Source organism: Carassius auratus, chromosome 22 (genome assembly GCF_003368295.1).
Source record: "Carassius auratus strain Wakin chromosome 22, ASM336829v1, whole genome shotgun sequence".
NCBI classification, from domain to species: Eukaryota; Metazoa; Chordata; class Actinopteri; order Cypriniformes; family Cyprinidae; genus Carassius; species Carassius auratus.
The window spans coordinates 21,580,723-21,605,068 of record NC_039264.1 but is presented as its reverse complement, the minus strand read 5'-3'; the positions used below and the strand labels follow the sequence as shown (position 1 = coordinate 21,605,068).

Sequence of the window (24,346 nt, the reverse complement as noted above, 5' to 3'; positions counted from 1 at the left end):
AAAACTTTAACATTAAATGCTGACAGAAAATGTAATGAATTTACACCCTTCTGTCGCCAAAGAGTATTTGGATGGATTTAATCACATTTAAAGACAACTATCATTATATAATGTAACAAAATCTTTTATTTTTAAGAAATTACATTCAAGTGTTTCGCAAGCATAAAAATAATTTTTTTGCAGTCACTGTGAATAATGTCCAAAAGTTGATCTTCCTCTGGATATGCAGTCATCTATTCTGATGATACACGGGTTTTAATTTTAACACAGTATTTGTCCATAAAAGTGCAGCCATTCATATTCACTCCCTCGTCTGTTGTTTGGTCTCCATTCTGTTTGTATGCATAGGAACATTCACATACAATCTTCATCTTCTCCATCTTCTCCATCACTGTGGAGAGAAATTCCATTAGAAACATTGATGAACATTTGATGAACGTTCACAGAAAACATTGTGTCTTAAGAGTTCAGAGGACAGCTGGGATTTACTGTGACACTGACCGCTTTCTTTTGTGAAAGTACTTTTCGAAGAACACAAACAGCAGTGCAATTGATGTCACAACACCCAGGAAAACCCGGAATCCAAATACAGCCTTAACGTTATCTGAGGAAGAAACACATGAAACTAGGCTGAATAAACTGCTTCCCTACATTTAAATGTGCAATCTTCAGTTGTTGTCTTCAAAAGGTTTTGTAGAAAATAAAACAATACCATAACAGCAGCCTAATAAAAGCTTGTAGAATATATATATATATATATATATATATATATATATATATATATATATATATATATATATATATATATATATATATATATCTATATATATATATATATATCTATATATATCTATATATATATATATATATATCTATATATATCTATATATATATATATATATATATATATATATATATATATATATATATTTTTTTTTTTTTTTTTTTGTCATGAGTCAGGTTTCTTCACACACACACACACACACACCTTATTAGCTCATTACCATATTACACTTTCTCTTTTGTCTTTTCTGCTGACCTCTCTCTCTTCATTCCCCTGTTTGTCATTGCAATCAGCGCTTGCACTGATTTGCTTTGACACCTGTTTCTACTTTGCCCTAAGTGTTCACCCTTTATCTGGTGTTTGCTCTGGTAGATTCTTGGTTGGATTATTGTTACATGCCATGTGTTTTGTCAGCAGTTTTATCCTGTCTGTATATTGATAAGTACTCACCTAATTCTTGTCTTGTCTTCTTTCCTTTCAAGTTACCTTTTACCAGTTAGGTGTGCTTTAATGATGGACTGCCTTTGTTTATTAATTCATTAAAGACTGTTATTTCTGTCATCTCTGGTTTTGGATCCTTCATTCATATCTGTGATATATATATATATATATATATATATATATATATATATATGTATGTATATGTGTGTATGTAATCAGTGTTTGGGGTATCAGGGGACCCCACTTGACTTCCTTCACTTTTCAAAAGTGTTACCTTCATCTCAGGGGCATGAAACTCCTAGACTTTTCCTAAATCTATCTAAATGCGCACAAAAAAAACGGAGCTAGATTTCGTTGTTTTAAAGGTGTGTAAAGAGAAAAAATATATAGTTTAAGGTGTTTGGGGTCAAAATTACCCCACATTGAAAATGAATGGGATTTTTTTTTTTTTTTTTTTTTTTTTTTTTTTTTGTTTGTCAAAAATAAAAGTAAATCCATAATCAGAATATATCTACATATAAACCAAAGTCTGGTCCTGGAGCATGAATAAAAAATGTAACAAACTTTCCATCTCATACAAACACAGTCATGTACTGTATGTGACCGCAACAGAGAGCATTTTATAGAAATTGGAGAAAATCAACTAAACTGGCATAAATCTGAAAAATGTCACAAATGCAACATGGAACAAGCATGTTCCCTCACTCACACACACACACACACACACACAGAGAAAGAGAAGGAAAAGGTATGTATAAATGTTTGTATAATTTGCAAAAGCAGATAATTCAAACATATCAGACAACAACAACAAATTCTAAATTTGAAAAAAAAAAAATACAGATTTTTTTATGTAGTTCGGAATGTTTAAATATATATTCACAAAAGTGACAAAGTTGTTATTCACAAAGTTGTGAGGAGAAGTTGAAGCATCAAGAAAAATGAAATGAGACGAGTCCCTGGACCTCTATTGGATATATGTGGTCATTGCGCGTTCTTTCTTTAATTATAATTTCTGAAGTTTTTCCACAATCCAGCAGATGTCAGTATTCTATCCCTAACACGTAGAGCAATGTCCCAAAACAATTAAGGTTTTAAGATCGACATTTAAGTGATTTTTTTTCATGAGACAATTTATGGCCTAGTTATAATTGTGCAGTAAATAGGTTAAAAAACATCAAAATTTCCACAAAAACACAGCATAAATGTATAGTTGAGAAGTAAATTAAAAAAATATATATATAAAGCTTTCCATATAAAAAAAAAATATATATTTCCTTATGCAATTGCTCTTTAAAAGTTAAAAATGTTATCCTTTTTGAACACTGATTAAGAGATATATATACAATCCCCCCCCCCACACACACACAATATATATATATATATATATATATATATATATATATATAAATGTGTGTGTGTGTGTGTGTGTGTGTGTGTGTGTGTGTGTGTGCGTGGTGGCCATATTAACTTTATATTAACATGAACAGATGAAAATGATAGAGCTGAACTGAAAATGGCAAATATCTATAGTTTGGCTGGAATGAGAAAAGGTTGTTCTTACACCGAGTGGTAGCTTCAGAGGTAATGAAAGCTAAATGTCCTTCTCTATTCTTGGCTGTAATCTGAAAATAACAAATATTTACTGTGAAACAAAAATGAAAACATTGCATAAACAGCAATTCCAACACTAACTCTTTGGCATGCTGAATGACAGATGGTGAAAGAGATTAAGTGAGATTTAGGTACCTTAATTTTATATGTTGTAAGGTAGTAAAGATCTGGAAAATGAAATGAACATTTAGTTTTGTTTTTGGTGACTGGATGTTCTCCATTGTATGTGATTTCAGCTTGAAATGTTCCCTCTTCTCCATTCCAGACTATCTTTGGTCCCTTGTTTTCACATTTTATTTCAAGAGAATTGTGAGAAGGGTGAGTTACTTCAATTTGTGATCTGAAATCTGGCTCTATCAAACAGAATGAAACGAAACAGATTTTAGACACACAATGACCTTTCATTTACATACAAATATCACTTCATTGCAATATTTATGAAAACTTCATTCAGCAGTAAATTGTTAATTGTTTGAAAAGATTAAATTATTAACAATACACATTATAGAGTAAATCGTAATATCCATAAATTAACTGCAAAATTAAGAATGACAGAAGGAGGAGATCTGAAGAAAAAAAAAGAAGAAGAAAAAAAAACTTACTATCAGAAAGCGTTTTACTCTTATCAGTGGAAATGACATAATGTTTTTGTTTGACTGTTCCAGTAATACTGCATTCATAGTTTGTATATGGCAATAATCCAGTGATACTACAGACTGTACTAGTGACACTGTCTTGTGTACAGCTCCCAGCTGAAAAGACAAAACATACCTGAATAAGACACTGAACATCTATTACCTCTACTAATATCATAAAAGACTCTGTGGAGTATTATTACAGATAATGTGCTGATGATAATTTCAGTGATGGTGTATTGGTAAAACAACAGGAAAGTTGGAGCTCTTACGATGATTGTTTCCATGTCTGTCAGGGGTTTTGCAGCTGACTGAATAACTGTCCCATTCAATCCCTGAGCATCGATCTCCCTCGAGTGAAGTCCAGGAGATTTCCAATGAGCTGCTGGATAGGGGCTGAAATTGACCATTCTTTTGCCAATCTGTAAGAAAGTAAAATAGAAATCACAAACAATTCAAAACAAATCTTCACTAGTCGAGGGTACACAAGGCTCTGCATGACTCAAAAAAATAAAAAAATAAAGAAAAGAAAAGTGCAGCAGTCTTATTTGGATTCCTCGGTCACAATTGTCAGCGTATTGGATAACATTGACTATCAATGTCAACTTTTGTTAAAAAATAACATCTTTAAAATGTAACAAACAAACAGATAAAAAACACAATAAAATAATAATCTTTAATTTATGCCTTGTCGTTTCAGTGAAGTCAAAGTGATACAGTAAGTTTGGTGAAAAGAATAGAGTTAAAATTCACTAATAAAACAAAGTGGACAAATTAAAAGAATGAAACCAAATATGTTGTTATAATATAATGATAAAAACCCTTTAATTGTTTAACATTTTAAATTTTTCATAAATATATTTTCATATATTGAATATTATGCCTTTTAAGTGCTGTTTGAAACTTTCTTCTAAAATTAGCTTTTTTTCAGGCTCCTATATTTATGTTCAGTTACTTCGCTTTAATGAAAATGAACACTAGGGGTTACACAGACTAACTTTAATGCTCTGCCATGACACTTAGAGGGTGCAACAGAATAAGAAATATCAGAAGGACTTCTACATTTGTGTTTTCCAAACAGGAAATGACAACTAAATGAAGACTCTGAAAGCGCTCCACAAGACATGTGTGATTATATTACTGAATGCTCGAAACTATACGGGAGAATGCACGTTTAAAACATCTATTATTAGAGGTAAGTTAATCGCTGTTCTAATCTTATGTACTGCTGCTCTGTAACGCATACACAGCTTCATACAGAAGCTTGTACGTCACATGCAGATCGCGAGTACATAAACATTCAGCGAGGTAATTAATTGAATATTTTCAAGCAAAATAAATATGCTCTGTATCATCTGGAGATGAGTTACAAAATTTACATAATATCATATCCAAATTAAATCTAACCCTTAGAAACTCTCCAGATTGGTAAAAATCATTAAAGTGAGTTTCTTTAATTTTGGGGTGGACTGGAAATGTAAGCATTTTTTTGTCAAAGAAAATGTCCAAATTATTTCTTAAAGACCTTTAGGGAAACATAGAATTGTTTGAGACTATTTAATTATTTTATTTTTGCTTATTGCCTAAACGTTTTTTACTTTTAAATTGAGTTGGCTCTACACAAAATCTTTAGTGTTGAAATCCTAGTGTTGGGTACTTTTAGAGTAAAGTGTTAAAATTGTGGTGTTGAATTACAGCTAGTGTAACAGCCCCCTCTGGTGGTGTAAATATGCAGAGTTGCTGTGCGTGCTCACTCTTGAATTTGTCCTATGTCATACGTTTCTTTGTCAGACAACAAAAGGAGATTTAAATAAAATGTCCAAAATGTGCTTGCCCATATAATGTCAGTCTATGGCGAATAACGTCAAGCTGTTAAAATAGAAGCCAAAGTATAACAGAGTGGTCTTATGTATCATGTGATGTATATTACAAGTTTTCTGCAGGTATACAATAAGGTTGGGTGAGAAACATACTGAACTTTTTCATTTTATTTAACCAACATCCTGACTTGATTGTTGTTCTCTGTGCACGACTGTGTGTTCATGAGACACTATTAGTTCAGTTCACTCTGAATTGCTCACAAGTTCTGAGAAAAAAATCAAGATTAATAAAAATGTGACTCCGTACTGGAGCTTCATTTTTGTCATCACAGTCAAAATGACAGCTGACAGATGAAAGTGATCACTTCCTGTTGCAATGAACACAGATATATTAACCTCAGAGAAAAAAGTACTGTATATAGATTGTATTTTATTTTGTTTTTATTCATCTTGATTGTCCACAACTTGTGTGCTTTTCCTAGTTGAGTTGGATTGAATTGCTTTGCTTTGCTAAAAGAGTCTCATTAAGGCACATTCATGCAAATAACCCTTACGACTAACCCTTAAAAGAAATGTTTCACCTGAATTGTTATTTACTAATACTCATGCTGTTCCACAGATACCATGTAAGACATGTATGTCATACAGTTTTGAAACCACATGAAGATAAAAAAAAAAAAAAAAATGATGACAGAATTTTAGGGTAAATGTTTTGAGTAAATTATTATTGTATTGTACTTGATACTTGTCTCTGATATTTCAGTTGTTAATAACAGCTTTGATAAATGAATGTGAATTTATTCTGTTTTTTCTCCCCAACTTTACAGGAGCACTTTTGTGATGCTGCAAGTGGGAGTGGATTTCATGCTCAGCTGGAAACAGCAGAGAACCACATCCTGTCGTCCTGAACAAAAAAAGAAAGATACTATTTCTCCAAGGAGGTCCAAACGCCACTGGCACAGACTTTGTTCAGTGATCAGTAACATACATCCAGCCAGGGCCGTCCCTACGGGGTGCAACTAGTGCGATCGCAACAGACTCCACACTTGAGGGGTAAACCGACTGAATGAGCCCCCCACCCGGGAACGCTCCTTGCTTTGCACCAGGCCACACATCAGCTAAGTAAGACCTAGACTAAGTAAGTCTATGAGTGAAACTTCGTTTCATTAGCTGCTATAACGAGGAGAATAACAACGTGCAGTAAACGGTAAAACTGTTTGCATTACAAACAAGTGTGTTCTTAATATAGATAACAGATTCAAATTGGTATTATAGGACACATCAATTGTATCAAGCAGCTGGATGCAAAATAGCTGGACACAAATGGGACCGGAAGCTACACCTATAGAATTTACAAATGGCGGCACCCATTTATACATCAGGAAAAAGGTGGATAAACCTAATGAAATTCAGAATACATATGGACCAAATAAGAATACGTATTTTGTGCCTTTACACTGATTTGCTTTAACATTGTTTTAATTTTTGTAAGAACATGTTGTTTACATGTATTGAAAACACTGAATGTGAAGACATTTTTGTGCAGGGATAAAGTTACAATGTTTCAATTTAAATAAATAAATGTAAACATGTATTGATTGGTGGGTTAATTTATTTATTGTCATATATACAGTCCAGGAGGGTTTTTGCTCTGCAGGAGAGTTTTTGTAACGCTAACTCAATACACTGGAGTTAAAATATCAAGAGTTAAAATCTATCTTAAATGTGTTAAATTGTAACTTTACACTGGTGTTAAGGAAAAATCAACACTCTGTGGTGTGGACCAGAGGTCCGTGTACATATAACTCAATCATAGTGTTAAACATATAACTCTCTGAAGAGTGTTAAAGTAATTCTGAAAAGATTGGGACAATATACACACTTTTTCGGAGTTGATTTTAACTCTGCTAGAGTTTAATTAACACTGGCAATTTTGCTGTGTAAGTATAGTGCTGGTAAAATTGGTGTAAATTGACTATACAATAAATTAACCCTTTCATAGTAGTTTTAATTCCAGATGGCATGGCAGAAATTGCTATTAGTCTTATCTTATGTGCTGCTGCTCTGTAACGCACACACAGCTTCAGACAGAAACTTGTACAGTACGTCACACGCAGATTGCTAGCACAGAACCATTCAGCTCGGAAATTTATTATCAACACTGTTCTGTGATTTCTCAATAAAATAGCTTAGAAACTGAAAAGTTTACACATATATTTCTTAATAACTAAACCGCACAGCCTCCCTACTAGTAGAGAGACGCTCCCAGGTAGAATTAATTCACACACACATTCAAATGAATCTTTACTGTGCTACTTTATCTGTATCTGATTTAGAACGAGCAGAAATCTGTGAGAAATATATTGACCCAAAGACAAAAGAACTGATCAAAATCAGCTGTTATAGGAGCAATAGCCATGTGGAAAGCCCTGTTACTGCATAGCCTGTGCCATAGCTGTGCACACGGCTCCAGATGTATTTGTTCATTAATGATGTCATCAGCGACTAGTCATCAACTTTCATCAAATAAATGTTGACTTAAAAAAAAAAAATACAACAGAAGTCATTCAACCCCTATTATATACAATTGAAGACAAAATGATTAGCCCCTTATACAATTTCAGTCCTTTTTTCAGATTTTTCACACGTGATGTTTAACAGAGCAAGGGAATTTAAACACAGTATTTCTTATTATATTTTTAATCTGGAGAAAAGTTTATTTCAATTTGACTGGAATAAAAGAATGATGTAAAAGAAATTATTGCTACGGAACAAACCACTGTTGTTCAATGAGTGTTGTTAACTAACCTAACTTGCCTAATTAACATAATCCTCTAAACCTTTAAATTACACTGTAAACTGATGATGAAGTAAGATAATATGTTGTCATCATGGCAAAGACAAAAAAAAAATAGTTTAGACTTGTTAATGCTCATAAAGAAAGCATTTTCAGGTGTCAAGAGCAGCCTTGAGAGTATTAACTATTACTATTAGAAGTACAAAAGGATTTTGTTTTTAGAAAAATATTGAGAGAGGTTTCTAAAGACCCAAGAACAACTGCCGAGACTCTAGTGATAATTCAGTCAAGTCTCAATGAAGACAGACACTAGAGGCACGGATAGGAATAGACTGTGTGGCTGCAGACCAAGAAAAACACCTCTTCTGAAGAAGAGACACCTCCAAGCTAGACTGATGTTTGATGGACATCCTGGAGAAAAACTCTACTGAAAACACATCGTTCGCTCAGATAAAACAAAAGTAGAGCTCTTTTGTCATGGAGATGTTGCCTGTGTTTGGAGTAAGAAGGGACAGGTGCTGAACCCAAATAACACCGTCTCCAGAGTGAAACATGGAGGTGCGAGTGTAATGATGTGGAGATGATTCAGTGCGTTGGGAACTGGGAATCTGGTCAAAGATAAATCTCATCTGTCTGCCTTTCGTAATAGATATTATTTTGTGATAGTTATCATGACATTACTGGTAAATATTTTCAGGTGTGCAGGAGAGAGAGAGAGAAAAAAGAAGAACTCTGAATCAGAGCCATCTGTGTTTGAAATGAACTCACCACATTTGATCTGAATGAGGAGCTCATGACTCTTGATGGGTTGTTTCTCACGAGGATATTCTCCAGTGCAGCTGTAGTGTGTGTTTGGTAATAATAACACTGGGGTATTTAAACCATAAACTGTGCCCTTTTCTGATAAATAAAGAAGAGAAAATTAATTAATCATCTGCTTGTCTGTTAAATCATCAACAAATATATAGTATGAAAACAATAATAACAAAAAAAATGTGATTACTGTTTAACACTCCCATCAAAACATGTCCATTACTTACTGTTCTCATTATTGATGCAGTTGATGATAAGCAGTGCAGCATTACATCGTTCTGGTTTATTCATCCATTCAAACTGAGAGGGAATAGTTTCATTGAAGGTTATGTGAGGCTTGACTGAAACATAAACATTCAGTTCATTAAAAAAAAATAATACAGATCAAACTTTTCAAGTCACATCACAAACACATCAGCAACAAACAGGAAACATGACAGTGAATTTGAATTAAGGCAGCAAACAAAATGTGGAATTAAAGTTCAAGTAAAATTATAACATTGGTGTAAAACTGCTTTGTTTGATTTAATTTTGTTATGAAATACAACATATATGGGATACTTATACGCAAAGAAACAGATATTAAACATATATTCATAATTAGTGTTTTAAAAATGCATCTAGGGAAATGTATAGTGTATATCATTATATTTAATTCAGTCATTTTGCAATTAATGCCAGTAAAATTCAAATTGAGAACACTCATGTGTGTTGTGACCAATTCAGATTCACTCTCATGAAAAAACAGTCAATTCTACATCATGAGAGAGAGTGAGAATGATTTAACATTCATCATTATTCTACAGACAAAACTGAACTGAATAATGATCCATCTGTTGAGTTTATTAAATACCAACCTGGGGGCAGAGCAACATTCATTGTGTAGTTACATGTGTCCAGTACAACGGTGTGTGTGGATGCACAAGAGTTTTGCTCCGTTATTTCAACACATTCAGTCAGATCCCATTGAATACCAGTGAATTCTCCTTTCAAACACACTTCATTATCTGTCATGTTTGTCACAACAGTTTTTGGAACAGTTTCTCCATTTTCTGTACAAGAAATGAGAGACAAATCACTTCACAATATCTATTCAGCAACAAAATACAAACACAGTTCAAACACCTGAAATATTAGAATTGTTATTGCTCTCTATGCTGACAAAGGATATAATACAAAGACCCCAAAGAGTATTTGGAGACTTAAAAATCAAGTTTAAAAATGACATTAAATCATTGCATTAAACTTTGTAATCACTGCATAAAATTTTGTAAACAAAATATGAATCTGTTAAGTGTACTTAACAAACTGGATATTTTTGAGATCATTTATTGAGGTCACTGTAAATTATGTCCAATCTGAGTCTATTTCAGTTTGTTTTAATTCATGCAGGAATCTTCTTTTTCACACTTACTACTGGAAGTAAAGGTGTTGTTTCCACTGAGTTTACAGTCATCCACACTGACGGTGTACACAGTGCATGGTTTTAACCATTCAAAAGGAATTTTAAAGACAGTTTGGTGAGATATTTTCTCAGCACGGGTCTCATTGTGCTTATCCTTTATCCTGATTGTGTAATTTTGGTCCTTAGAGCCGGTGATATTCACCACACGAGCTTCGGTTTTGTTCACACTCTCCAAAACGCTGTACTGACCTGTGTGTAAGTGTGTATGAACAGTCACAAATTCATAAGAAGAAAACTGTGTCTTGAACAACACAATTAAAGTTGACTTCACACAACAGACAAACAAATACTCACATGGTTCTTCTGTTGTACCTGATAAAAGCACATATTTAAATGTTAATCATTATAAATCAAGCAATGTTGCCTCAATAAACATCAGTCATTTGTTCAGAGAGCACAAGTGTTGTGGAGTTACCCGTGATGCTGGTGGATGTGTGTAAGGTTGAGGTGGGTTGTGTGGAGGTGAGAGATGTGATGGTCGTGATTGGAGGTGAGGTGATGGAGTCATGACTTGAGCTTGTTTGAGTTGCTAGTTGACAATAAAAAAGTTAAACATGACTAACCAGACTAAAGATGTGCTGCTAAGTTTGATTAATGAATAAATAACACATTTCAAGAAGGAAATCATTACCTAGATCTGGTGATAGTGAGGTTTGTGTAGGAGTGTGTGAGGGTGAGGGGGCTGTTTCTAAAGGAAATTAAAGTTCAATTTTGTCTCAATAAACATTAATAATTATATCAGAGAGCTCAAACTGTGTGGAGTTACCCGTGATGTTGGTGGATGTGTGTAAGGTTGAGGTGGTTTGTGTGGAGGGGAGAGATGTGATGGTCGTGTTTGGAGGTGAGGTGATGGAGTCATTACTTGAACCTGGTAGAGTGTCTAGTTGATAAAAGTTAATAGTTAAAACTGTCTGACCAGACTACAGACATACTGCAAAGCTCAATTAATGTAGAAATAACACATTTCAAGAGGAAAATCATTACCTTTATCTGTTGATAGTGAGGTTTGTGTAGGAGTGCGTGGGGGTGAGGGGGCTGTTTCTAAAGGAAATGCAAGTTCATGATATTGAGCATCACTTTATGTAATTCACAAATATATTAAATATTGTACTAGTATTAGCTTTAGCCATGGTGAATTGCACAATTACAAATTTGCACTAAATTGAAGCTGCACAATCTTTGACATCAACATTAACATTTACGGGAGGTGTAACTTGATAAACTGTGTGATACTAGTGAATAACTTTTTGTTTTTTAATACACACACACACACACACACACACACACACACACACACACACGCACAAACACGCACACACACGCACACACACAAACACACACACACATACACTACATTTCTACAAACTTGCCATGTGTTTTTAAACAAGACTATAAAAGATTTAGTTCAGGACAGAATAAATTATTGTTCTAGTCTGCAACAGGTATTAACATTATTATTATTATAGGTATTGACATATTATTTTAACACAGGATAAAGTTTCCTTTCATATTATTAACATTGCAGTCTAAATCAGTTCTAGGAACAATTTTCTGAGTTTATCACAGAACCATACAGTGGATGCAAGAGTGAATTATAGCAGCTAAACATAACAAGAGCTTGTGTGACTGTAAGAAAATGAACAGTCATCTAAAAATTGTAGATCGGCACACAGGTGTGAGGGACTCTATCTAAATGAAATATATAAAGCTCTCTCACTGTAACTCATGTGTCAGTTATTACACCTCTCTGTGTGCCATACGCTGTCTAAAATGTGAAAATGTTTGTTTGGGTCTCTCATGCATCAAAAAAATATTACAATAAAAAATAATAAAATAAAAAATAAAATCTCAGAGATGGTGTGCTCGTAGCAGGGCATGATGGGAAGATGGAGGGGAGAGTGTGTGAGAGTGATAATGAAGGAGTGTGAGTTTGATGTCAGCTTTACCTTTGATGATGTCTGCAGATGTGTTTGATGAAGTGATGAGAGTGGAGATATTTGACTGAGGGACTGTAATGATGGATGGACACCATGAAACAATATCTAAACTTATCAAGTTACTAATTATTAGTAATTAATATTAAACATTAAAAATGTGTATGAGTATAACCGTCAGCAATGTTTGATTGCAGATGAATTGGCACCAAAATATACAACTATGAATTCAAACTATTTGATATTTGTGAGATATTTTATATTTAAATATACTGTTACTCCCCAAATATGTTTCTTTTTATTATAGAAACTTGTCTATTATTTATATATGAAAATACACACACACACATACACATACATAAATAAATAATTCAATGTGCTCAGTAACATGTGCTCGTAGCAGGGCATGATGGGAAGCTGGAGGTCAGAGTGTGAGAGATTGTGTGTGAGGGTAATAATGCAGGAGTGTGAGTTTGATGTCACCTTTGGTGCTGGTGTCTGCTGATGTGTTTGTTGAAGTGATGGGAGTGGAGGAGTTTGACTGATGGACTGAAATGATGGATTGACAACATGAAACAATATTTAAACATGTCAAGTTTTGCTAATTATTACTGTATATATTTTCTGTCCTATATTTTTAATCAGGAACAACATAATAGAAACAGAGCAACACTTACCACATGTTTCTTCAACAGTGGAAAGTGTGAGATAAAAAAAAAAAGAACCTTTTGATTGACCTTAATCAGAATTAAATTATGCAACTCAACTTTTAAAATACTTTTCTCTCCTAACTATGCATTGTTATGTGGCTAAATTCATTTTACTAACTGTAATGTTAAAATATATGCTGTTGCCTGCAGTGGTGCTGGTGTTTTGTTGTTGTGTGGGGGTGAGTGTGTGTGAGACTGATGTGTAATTCCAAGTGTCTTTCAGATCAGAAGAGTTCCCTGCATTACAATAATTATGTAATCAAATAAAATGTTCACTGGTGCCTTTAACTAGCATGAACATAAGCTAAACAACCACCACAACAACAACACAAAAAAGCTAGGTACAATGTACTTATTGTGTTCGTGTTGTATTGTAAAACACTTTTGCTGCTGTTGAGGTGGCATGAGGGTCAGGTTAGGAACAGGTTTTACAGCAATTTTACAGTAATTACATACATTTTTTAAATAGAAGTAAATCATAGAGGGTAACACTTTACTTACCTTTATAATATTAATAAGTTATGCATAACTAACCCTAAACCTAACCATATAGTAAGTACATGTAGGTAACTAATATTACTCAGTACTGCAATAACAAGTGCAATGTATCAAATAATTACCATAATTTAAATTTAATAGTAGATATTTAGACTTAATATAAAGTAGGTCAATTTATAGTCCTATATAAGAAGGTTATACTCCAACATAGTTTTGTATTGTATTGTTTAAAAAAAAAAAAAGGCAAAACAAAATGGATTTTTATTACCACGAACTGCGTAAGCACAAAATAATATAAATGTATTTACATTATCAATTGGTAAGTGATAAAAAGCATAAAAGATAATGATAAATACATTTTTACCATTGTTAAATACATTGTTACCAATTCGTCAGATGACCAACGAAGCGGGATCAATTAGTAGACCAATCTACTTTGAGTGTTAACTAAGTAAATGTCACATCCACACAAGGAGAGGAGAAGACGGGTAAGTACTTTCGTGAAGTTTTATTAACATAGGATTTCAACAGAGCAGGTAAGTGTGGTCACAGACGGTGAATCTTCAAGCACTGATCAATAGGTGAGTTCAAGCACAAAGCTAGGCCTGACAACAAAGAGTCACTTCCCTTAATCGCTGTAACTGAATCTCCACAGAGTCACAATGCGGTCCACAAGAAGCAGGCAGAAGATCCACAGAGTCACAATACGGTCCACAAGAAGCAGGCAGAAGATCCACAAAGAGCGTCCATGTAAGCTTGATTCCAGCCGGTGAGTGAATGAGTGAGGTGAGTATTTAAAGGTGTGGTGATTGCTGGTGCAGGTGCAGGTGATCAGTATTCAGGTGACGGTTCACGTGAGCGGTGCATGGGAGATTGAGTGGATGGTGACTGGCAATGGTGACTGGGGCTAAGGGAACGAGCTGAGGGTGTGACACTACCCCCCGCCCCACGGGTGACTCCAGGCATCCTAGAGCGGCGACGGGGACGACCACGACCTCTGGGAGCCGGGCGGTCCGGGTGTTGTCGGTGGAAATCTTCGAGGAGAGCCGGATCCAGGATGTCATTGCGTGGTATCCACGACCTCTCCTCGGGACCGAACCCCTCCCAATCTATGAGGTATTCCAGGTGGCCGTTCCGCCGCCGGGAGTCGAGGATCTCTTGGACCTGGTAGATGTTGTCTCCGAGGATTTCGGGTTGGTCTGGAGGGGGAGGCGGTTCTGGTTCTGTGGAGGAAGGAGAAACTGGATCAGTGTGACGTTTTAGCAGTGAGACGTGAAACGTGGGTGAGATCCGGTAGTGTGGTGGTAGGTCCAGGCGGTAGGTGACGGGATTTATCTGAGAGTGGATGGTGAACGGCCCTATGTAGCGGGGACTCAGCTTTTTGCAGGGCAGTCGGAGGCGGATATCCCGAGTGGAGAGCCAAACCTTGTCTCCAGGTAGATAGACGGGATTAGGCGATCTGCGTCGGTTAGCGGTCTCTGTATGTCTCCGAACTGCCCGCTGGAGATGGACGTGAGCTGAGTCCCACACCCTCTCGCTCTCCTGGAACCAGTGATCTACCGCGGGCACTTCAGAGACTTCTCCTGACCAGGGAAACAGCGGTGGCTGATAGCCTAAAACACATTGAAAAGGGGTTAAGCCTGTAGTGGTTTGGCGAAGGGAGTTTTGGGCATACTCAGCCCACGGCAGATACCGGCTCCAGGTATCCTGGTGTTGGGAGCAGTAAGTACGGAGGTACCGTGAGATCTCTTGAATCTTCCGCTCGGTCTGGCCATTGGTCTGAGGGTGATATCCAGAAGATAAACTGACGGATGTTCCGAGGAGTTGGAAGAACGCTCGCCAGACCCTGGAGACAAACTGAGGTCCTCTGTCCGAGACAATGTCCTCTGGAGTGCCATAATTCCGGAACACGTTGGTGAAGAGGGCTTCGGCGGTCTCGAACGCTGTGGGAAGACCCTTTAATGGGATTAGTTTGCAGAATTTAGAAAAACGATCAACAACAACTAGAATGGTAGTGTACCCCCCTGAGGGGGGAAGGTCAGTGGCGAAATCCACCCCTAGATGGGTCCAGGGTCGGCGAGGAATGGGTAGTGGTTGTAATTTTCCCACGGGAAGTTGCCGAGGTGTGGTGGTAACGGCGCAGACCGAGCATCCGAGGATGTACCGGGTAACGTCACGAGCCATGTTAGGCCACCAGTACTTCTGCTGGATGAGCGAGAGGGTTCGCCTGCTGCCAGGGTGTCCTGAGCCAGGTGACGTGTGCGTACTTTCCAGTAGGGGGAGTCGCTGGTTGGTGGGCACGTACATTAGACCCGTGGGTACCTCCGGAGGTGCAGGCTCCTCGAGGGTGGCGGCTCGAATTTCCTCGTCGATCTGCCAGAGGATAGGCGCGAGGAAAACGGAGGGTGGTAGAATTGAATCAGGCTTGTCGGTGTCTGGATCTGGTGAGTACATACGGGACAGAGCATCTGCTTTAGTGTTCTTGTGACCGGGTTGATATGTGATCTGGAAATTAAAGCGAGCAAAGAAGAGTGACCACCGAGCCTGACGAGCATTGAGTCTCTTGGCATTCTGCAGATATTGGAGATTTTTGTGGTCGGTGACAACAGTGAATGGGAACTGAGCTCCCTCTAGCCAGTGCCGCCACTCCTCAAGGGCGAGTTTAATGGCCAACAACTCACGGTCTCCGATTCCATAATTGCATTCGGCAGGAGAGAGTTTCTTAGAGAAGTACGCACACGGATGGAGTGAGCAAGGTTCACCAGACCTTTGAGACAACACGGCTCCAATGCCGTGATTGGCCGCATCAACCTCTACGACGAACGGCTTGGACGGGTCAGGATGTCGAAGAATGGGTGCCGAGGTGAAGAGGTGTTTAAGATGGCTGAAGGCCTCTCGAGCTTGGGGTGTCCAGCGCAGCCGGCGCTGACCTCCTTTTAGAAGGGATGTTAGAGGAGCCGAGTGCAGGCTGTAGTTCTTGATAAAGCGCCGATAGAAATTGGCAAAGCCAAGGAAACGTTGGAGTTCTTTCACCGTTGTGGGCTCCGCCCAGTTGGCCACAGCATCTACCTTGGCTGACTCCATCTGAACTCCCTCCGCAGAGATCACGTATCCGAGGAAGGAGACGGTAGTGCAGTGAAACTCACACTTCTCAGCTTTTAGGTAGAGGTGGTGGTCTCGAAGTCGTTGTAAGACGTGGCGGACATGGGTTTGGTGTTCTTCTATGTTCCGGGAGTAGATCAGGATATCGTCTATGTAGACAATGACGAATTGGTGGAGATAATCACGGAATATTTCGTTCATGAAACTCTGGAAGATGGATGGACTGTTAGCAAGCCCATAGGGCATAACCTGATATTCGTAGTGCCCGGCAGGGGTGATGAAGGCAGTCTTCCACTCGTCTCCCTCTCGGATACGGATCAGATTGTAGGCACTGCGGAGGTCGAGTTTGGTGAACACCTTGGCTTCCCGCAGTTCCTCCAGAGCCGCCGGAACGAGTGGTAACGGGTAGGCGAACTTGACGGTGGCGTCATTTAGCACTCGGTAGTCGATGCATGGTCGAAGTCCGCCATCCTTTTTGGGGACGAAGAAGAAACTGGATGCAGCTGGAGATGTGGACGGCCTGATGAACCCCTGATCGAGAGCCTCCTGGATGTATTCCTCCATTGCCACCTGCTCAGGACGGGAGAGTGGATATATTTTCCCATGAGGTAGCTTGGCACCTGGCAGCAGGTCGATACAACAGTCCCAGGGCCGGTGTGGTGGTAATCGGGTGGCTTGTTCCTTGCTGAACACATCGGAGTAGGAGGAGTAAAGGGCAGGTCTACCCATGGAGGTGGAGTGCAATTGAAGGTGCGGCGGCGCAGACTGTGAATTCTGGACTGGTGGATGGTGAATGTGACTCTGGCATCTCGGGTCCCACGCCTGGATCTCCCCTGTGCTCCAGTTGATTTGTGGGTTATGTTGGGCCAGCCACGGCCTACCCAGGACGACGTCAATAGTAGCGCGAGGAAGTACGAGGAGGGCCAGTCGTTCCCGATGTCCGTGGGGCAGAACGAGCTCCAGCTCGTGTGTCCTTTTAGTTATTTTGCCACCGCCCAATGGTGATCCTTGGATGGTAGTGATACGGTAAGTGGTCTCGTTCTGGACGATGGGTATACGGTGCTTGGTTACGAAGTGAGAAGAGACGAAGTTGCTTGCGGCTCCGGAATCCACCAGGACATGGATGGAAAGATTGCGTGAGTTAATTGTGATCTGGGCTCTGATATGAGGTATGTGAGATACAGATGGGGTAATGGAAACTGTACTCACCATTGGGCGAGGCGGACGGACCGGGCAGGCGTGGATCAGGTGAGTGGCCTCGCCACAGTATAAACATAGCCGCTGCTGAATGCGGCGTCTCCGTTCAGAGGCATCTAGGCGGTAGGAGTCGGTGTTCATGGGTTCCTCCTGGTCTCGTTGGGGCGAGGGCGTTCTGGCTGATGGAGAGATGGTATATGAGGCCGGGGAGGCACAGGCCGAGAGGTGTTGGGCAACATTTATAGTTTTTCTGATGAACGTCTCGAGATTGACATTATCGTCGTAAATGACCATTTGCTTTCTGATCTGAGGCTTTAAACCTTTACGGTATGCAGCTAGCAGGGCAGTTTGGTTCCAACCACTGGTGGCGGCTAATGTCCGGAAACGGAGAGTGTAGTCATGTATTTCCGTGGCTCCCTGGCGGAGATTTAAGAGTTCATCATGGGTTGAAAGAGGAGTTAGAGCCACCCCGAACACTTCCTGGAGGTGGGTGACGAAGGCGTCGAATGAGGATAGAACCGGACTCTGGGAGTTCCAAAGGGCCTCTGCCCATTGTAGCGCTCGTCCGGTGAGGAGAGAGATCATAAAGGCGACTTTGGTGGCCTCATTGGGGAATTTACTGGTATTTGCGTTGATGAACAGTGAGCACTGCAGAATAAACCCACCGCAGCCACTCGGTTCACCCGCATAGCACGCGGGACGTGCAAGGGGCGTGCTGTTGGTGGTGGTAGCACTAGTTTCGGTGGGTGGTGAAACTGACTGTAATACTTGGCGGAGAGCAGTCACCATTTCGGTGAACGGGTCCGAAGCCGCTCCCTGAGCAGCAGCGTTAACATCCATGGGAGATATGAAGTTCTGTTTTTCGGGGCTGGAATCCTGTCACATCCACACAAGGAGAGGAGAAGACGGGTAAGTACTTTCGTGAAGTTTTATTAACATAGGATTTCAACAGAGCAGGTAAGTGTGGTCACAGACGGTGAATCTTCAAGCACTGATCAATAGGTGAGTTCAAGCACAAAGCTAGGCCTGACAACAAAGAGTCACTTCCCTTAATCGCTGTAACTGAATCTCCACAGAGTCACAATGCGGTCCACAAGAAGCAGGCAGAAGATCCACAGAGTCACAATACGGTCCACAAGAAGCAGGCAGAAGATCCACAAAGAGCGTCCATGTAAGCTTGATTCCAGCCGGTGAGTGAATGAGTGAGGTGAGTATTTAAAGGTGTGGTGATTGCTGGTGCAGGTGCAGGTGATCAGTATTCAGGTGACGGTTCACGTGAGCGGTGCATGGGAGATTGAGTGGATGGTGACTGGCAATGGTGACTGGGGCTAAGGGAACGAGCTGAGGGTGTGACAGTAAACTAAATGAGCCAATGCACATTGACAAACAATTAAGATTGATATATCTGATTAGAAGTAATATCTTTATAATGATGAATATTTGATCAAATAAGATGCTTATCTTATACTTTTTCACATTTATGAAAAAAAAAAAAACATTTAATATAATGTAAAATACACTTTTACCTGTGGTCTCTGAGTTTTTTTGCTGTATAGTGGTGTGTGTGGGTGAGATTGATGTGCTTGTCTGAGTTTCTTTCTGATCTGAAGTGCTCTCTATATGATGATGAGTATTTGATCAAAACAGATGTTTATCTTATACTTTTTCACATTTATGAAAAAAAAAAAAAACATTTAATATAAAGTAAAATACACTTTTACCTGTGTTGTCTGGCTTTTGTTGTTGAATAGCAGTGCGTGTGGGTGAGATTGATGTGCTTGTCTGAGTTTCTTCCTGATTAGAAGCGCTCGCTATATGATGATGAGTATTTGATCAAAAAAGATGTTTATCTTATACTTTTTTACATTCATGAAAGAAAAAAAAAACATTAAATATAATGTAAAATAGGCTATTACCTGTGGTTTCTGTGTTTTGTTGTTGTATAGCGGTGCGTCTGGGTGAGATTGATGTACTTCTCTGGGTTTCTTTCTGATTAGAAGCACTCCCTATATGATGTTGGATATTTCATCACATATAGAAGGTATAGGAAAAACCTTCTAATATATTAAGATTAGCAACATTATAAAAATGTAACACTGCTCATGAGTGCAGCACTGAAGATGTGATTCTGAAGGAGAGTTCACAGTGTACATGATGGGAGGATGGAGGTCAGAGGTCATGAGTGAGACAGACTGAGTGTAAGAGAGATACTGTATAATGCTGGAGTGTGTGTGTGCTGTGGTGATGTGTGTTGTTGTGGTTACCTGCAGTGGTAGGTAATGCATGGGTGTAAGCAGTGGGTGGTGTGGGGTTGGTGGATTGGTCAGCACTGACATCTAATTGACAATTATATAGTTTAAACTGGATGCATAAAAGTCGACACATTTTCCATTGGATTAACAAACCAAATGCAGCAACACACACACACACACACACACAAAATCTAAATGACAGAAATTGCAATTTTTTTTACATACATTTTTTATAATGTACATATTGTATTTTCTATGTGCTCACCCTAAACCTAAAAAACTAAAAAAAAAAAAATTAAAAAAAAAAAAAGTATATTTTATAATATAAGATTATAGTTTTATGCATTTAGCAGACACTTTTATCCAAAGCTACTTACAGTGCATTCAGGCTAACATTTTTTACCTAACGTGTTCCTTGGGAATCAAACCCACAACCTCACGCTGCTAACGCAATGCTCTACCGCTTGAACACCATGTTAAATAATATTACTGTTCATATTACAGTGCAGACCAAAAGTTTGGACACACCTTCTCATTCAAAGAGTTTTCTTTATTTTCATGACTATGAAAATTGTAGATTCACACTGAAGGCATCAAAACTATGAATTAACACATGTGGAATTATATATGGAATTATATACATAACAAAAAAAGTGTGAAACAACTGAAAATATGTCATATTCTAGGTTCTTCAAAGTAGCCCCCTTTTGCTTTGATTACTGCTTTGCACACTCTTGGCATTCTCTTGATGAGCTTCAAGAGGTAGTCATCTGAAATGGTCTTCCAACAGTCTTGAAGGAGTTCCCTGAGAGATACTTAGCACTTGTTGGCCCTTTTGCCTTCTGTCTGTGGTCCAGCTCACCCCTAAACCATCTCGATTGGGTTCAGGTCCAGGTGATCTGGCGCAGCACCCCATCACTCTCCTTCTTGCTCAAATAGCCCTTGATGCCTTCAGTGTGACTCTACAATTTCCATAGTCATGAAAATAAAGAAAACTCTTTGAAAGAGAAGGTGTGTCCAAACATTTGGTCTGTACTGTATTTAATGAACCTGAGGTCATTGTTAGTTTAAGTCAGTTAATACACTAACTAACATCAATAGATGTTAATTAATGAACTTGATGCGTTTATTTATCCAAAAAATAAAATAAAAAATAAAATAAATGGTTTGATTGGGTGCACAATCTTCAATGTAAACAATAAAAGACAAAAGGTTTAAAAAGTTTACATTAAAAGAAGCAATAAAAGATTTACATTTATTTATAAAATCTATCTTGAAATAAGGTAAAACAAAAATTATATATATATATATATATATATATATATATATATATATATATATATATATATATATATTACAATATTGTCACGCTGTCTGGTCTCTGTTTCCCTGAGTCTCCACTAGTGGTCTCACTTCCCCATAGGCACCTCACCATAGGCACTTCAGTTCCCACTAAGCCTTGTCCCTTCATCACAGTGATTGCACTCATGTTTCTTCACTTATTAGTCATTATCCTCCCTCCCTTATTAAACAGTCCTTATTTTCCATCACCTGGTTTCCCCGTGTTCCTAATTTTCTTGATCCTGTTTGTTTATTTGTTTGTTTCTGTTTTGGACTGATGTTTGGTTACGACCCTGGCTTGTTTTGACTCTGATTTTGGATTGCCCAGTAAATCACACTGCACTTGGATCTCACATCTCCTGTGTTCCCGCACGTGACAAATATTACATTTTTAACAAATATCTAAGAATTTTTACACATTTTAAGTTAACATTTTGTAAAGAGTTATCCTTTTCATCATCTCGAATATCTTTCGAGTGCTTTTCACCGACTGCTTCAAAAGAGCTTGTCAAAACCTCTTTTTTTCTTCCTGGCTTTGTGTCTTGGTTAGAAGTGAGTGTGGGTGAGAGGCTTGTGATTATTAAAAACAAGTTCATTTTAAGTAGCCCAGTACAGCAAATAACAAATACAATAAAAATACAAACCTTACAAAAAACCAAACCATCAAGAACACCACAATAATGTCAACGATAAAGGCAGCAAATGTTGAAAAAGTTATCAAATAAAATTGATAAAAATCTCTCAAAAAATATTTTTCCGTCAGTTAAATACAAGTAGAATATATGTTTACACAGTGGTTTTCCATTCTTTTATTTTATCTTATTTTATTTTTTTAGTTAATAATACAAACTTTAGTTTATACTCTTACCAGAAAACAGCCACAAAAGCTTTACAAAGCAACAACTTATTTTGGCCATCTAAAGAGAATTCCCCTTCTTCTTGTTAAACAACGACAACACAGAAACTGGATCAAAATATGAATCAATCTACACCACTACAACGACTTTCCTAAGTTATGAACAATTAAAAAATAAGTCAGAAAATAAGATAACACACAGTCACACATTCATCTATAAAAAGATAACGGTTGCACTTTATTTTACAGTACGTGTACTAACATGTACTTATAGTGTACTTACAGTGTATTTATCTAAGAAAGTTCTGGTAACACAAGGTAACTACATGGGGTAGGGTTAGTTTTAGGGGTAGGTTCAGGTTTAGTACCTAGTTATTACATAGTTTTTGTAATTACTATAATAAGTACATAGTATGTACATGAGGAACAGGACAGTAAAATAAAGTGCTACCATAACATACAAATAAGTAATAATAATAATAATAATAATAAAACATTTCTGTACTTACATAAGACCATGCGTAGGATCAAAACTAAGGGTCCTAGGGCAAAAAATCTTGCCATTTCCAAAGGTTCAAACAACTCTTCAAAGACACTCAGAGACACTCTCCCCTTTAGCTCTGCATTAATGTTCTTTCTTACCAGGAAGTTACATTTTAAACTATGCCACATAGTACTACAGTAGGTCATATCCTTAAATGGGTAATGAGATCATATTCACTTGAAAGTGTGAAAATTTCAAGTCAAAACTCAAAGACACAAACTATTACATTATACATCAGTTTCATGGGAAAAAAATGTAGCTAAAGATTAAAAAACTGAAAGAACAGCAATATTGCAAAATAAGACAGTAAAACTTATATAATTCACTCTTTCTTCTAAAGTAAAACTATTCAACTGTGACACCAGCAGGTAAAGTTACAGCGGGAGTGCACATCTCTCTCCTCCCCTGAGCCCACTGAGTTTTACCAGGACCCCCTAAAGCGTGCCTTGAATTTACAGGGGGGTCATGCCTTGAATTAATTGGGGGAAATCACGTGAGAGGAGGCAATGCCTCCATCGCAATATGACTAGATATAACTGGATATGTTTAAATATAAAAACTAATAATAAAGAGGCAAAACAAAAAAACAAAAAACACTTCTTATGTTTGTATGTGTTATAACGGTGGTCGCCGCCCCCAAAGTAAAATAACCATTTTAAAGGGGGAAAAAAAAAAACCTTCGGGCGCCAGACAGGATTAAACCTGTCAAAAATTATCTTTACCCAGGATAGCAGAAAAATAACCACCTGTTACACAACAAATAATAATAATCCCAGACTAAAGGTCATCAGGATATTTATTTCTTTCATATGTTCAAAATCATAACACAGAAAAACAAAATGGACAAAAATAAAATAAAACAACATAAGAAATGACCACACGTTCCCGCTAGCGGTCTCTATCCGGAATCCGTGCCCGTGCCAGAAACCGACCGCGTCACGCTAATCCACGTTTGCAGATTCGTGTCCACATTCATTCACAAAAATGTCCATAAAAAAAAAAAAAATAGAGAAAAAGAGAGAACAAAGAAAACACTGGATGAACATCTCATTCAGTTTCATTAAATCACACACATTAAATCAACAGCGTCAATAATTTTATCGGGCCACAATAATTATAAACAAAACACTAAGCACACAGAATGTGCGAATATGAAAGCTATGTGAATGGGTGCGTGCGTGTGTTGCAGTGTGTGAAATGGCGGCGCAAAAGGTACTGACCACGTTTGCAGGTATTGAACGCACCAATGAGTATCGCGGGTCACCAGACACCAAGATAGGTGGATAAGCAGTTTTTTTCTTGTCTTCAGCACGGCCCATGGAAGTTGGTCTGGAAGTGCAATGCTTCAGTCACGCACCAGACATCATACCCATGAAACAGCTGATTGACACACAGCCGTCTTTCCACTGTAAACTATCACTCATACGGGCTACCCTCATGTGCAAACAAACGGATGACGCTTCTGATTCAGGTATGACACGCTCCCTTTAAATACAATTCCCTTCGGCCGTTAATTGACACACTCCACCCAGAAATCACGCTA

General features: G+C 38.0%; 1 protein-coding gene across 1 annotated transcript; it reads right to left on the bottom strand.

The window, feature by feature from the left end:
• Positions 1 to 60: 60 nt before the first annotated feature.
• On the bottom strand, positions 61 to 22,878 carry LOC113039995 (receptor-type tyrosine-protein phosphatase C-like). Its single transcript, XM_026198181.1, has 17 exons — positions 22,769 to 22,878; positions 20,075 to 20,146; positions 19,727 to 19,816; positions 19,532 to 19,621; positions 12,787 to 12,852; positions 12,316 to 12,378; positions 11,354 to 11,410; positions 11,136 to 11,249; positions 11,001 to 11,057; positions 10,785 to 10,898; positions 10,664 to 10,681; positions 10,319 to 10,558; positions 9,762 to 9,956; positions 9,132 to 9,245; positions 8,860 to 8,991; positions 502 to 604; positions 61 to 391 (listed from the first exon to the last, which is right to left on the bottom strand). The coding sequence occupies exons 1-17, from the start codon at positions 22,821 to 22,823 to the stop codon at positions 355 to 357; spliced, it is 1,617 nt and encodes a 538-aa protein (XP_026053966.1). The 5' UTR covers positions 22,824 to 22,878; the 3' UTR covers positions 61 to 354.
• Positions 22,879 to 24,346: the final 1,468 nt, after the last annotated feature.

Excerpts from the sequence above, each read along its gene's own strand:
- LOC113039995 (XM_026198181.1), bottom strand. The coding sequence starts at position 22,823 with ATGGCAAGATTTTTTGCCCTAGGACCCTTAGTTTTGATCCTACGCATG. Across the intron at positions 12,379-12,786 it reads AGCAGACACCAGCACCAAAG|TCCCTCAGTCAAATATCTCC; the intron begins GTGACATCAAAC and ends CCATCATTACAG. Across the intron at positions 9,957-10,318 it reads CAACACCTTTACTTCCAGTA|AAAATGGAGAAACTGTTCCA; the intron begins GTAAGTGTGAAA and ends TTTCTTGTACAG.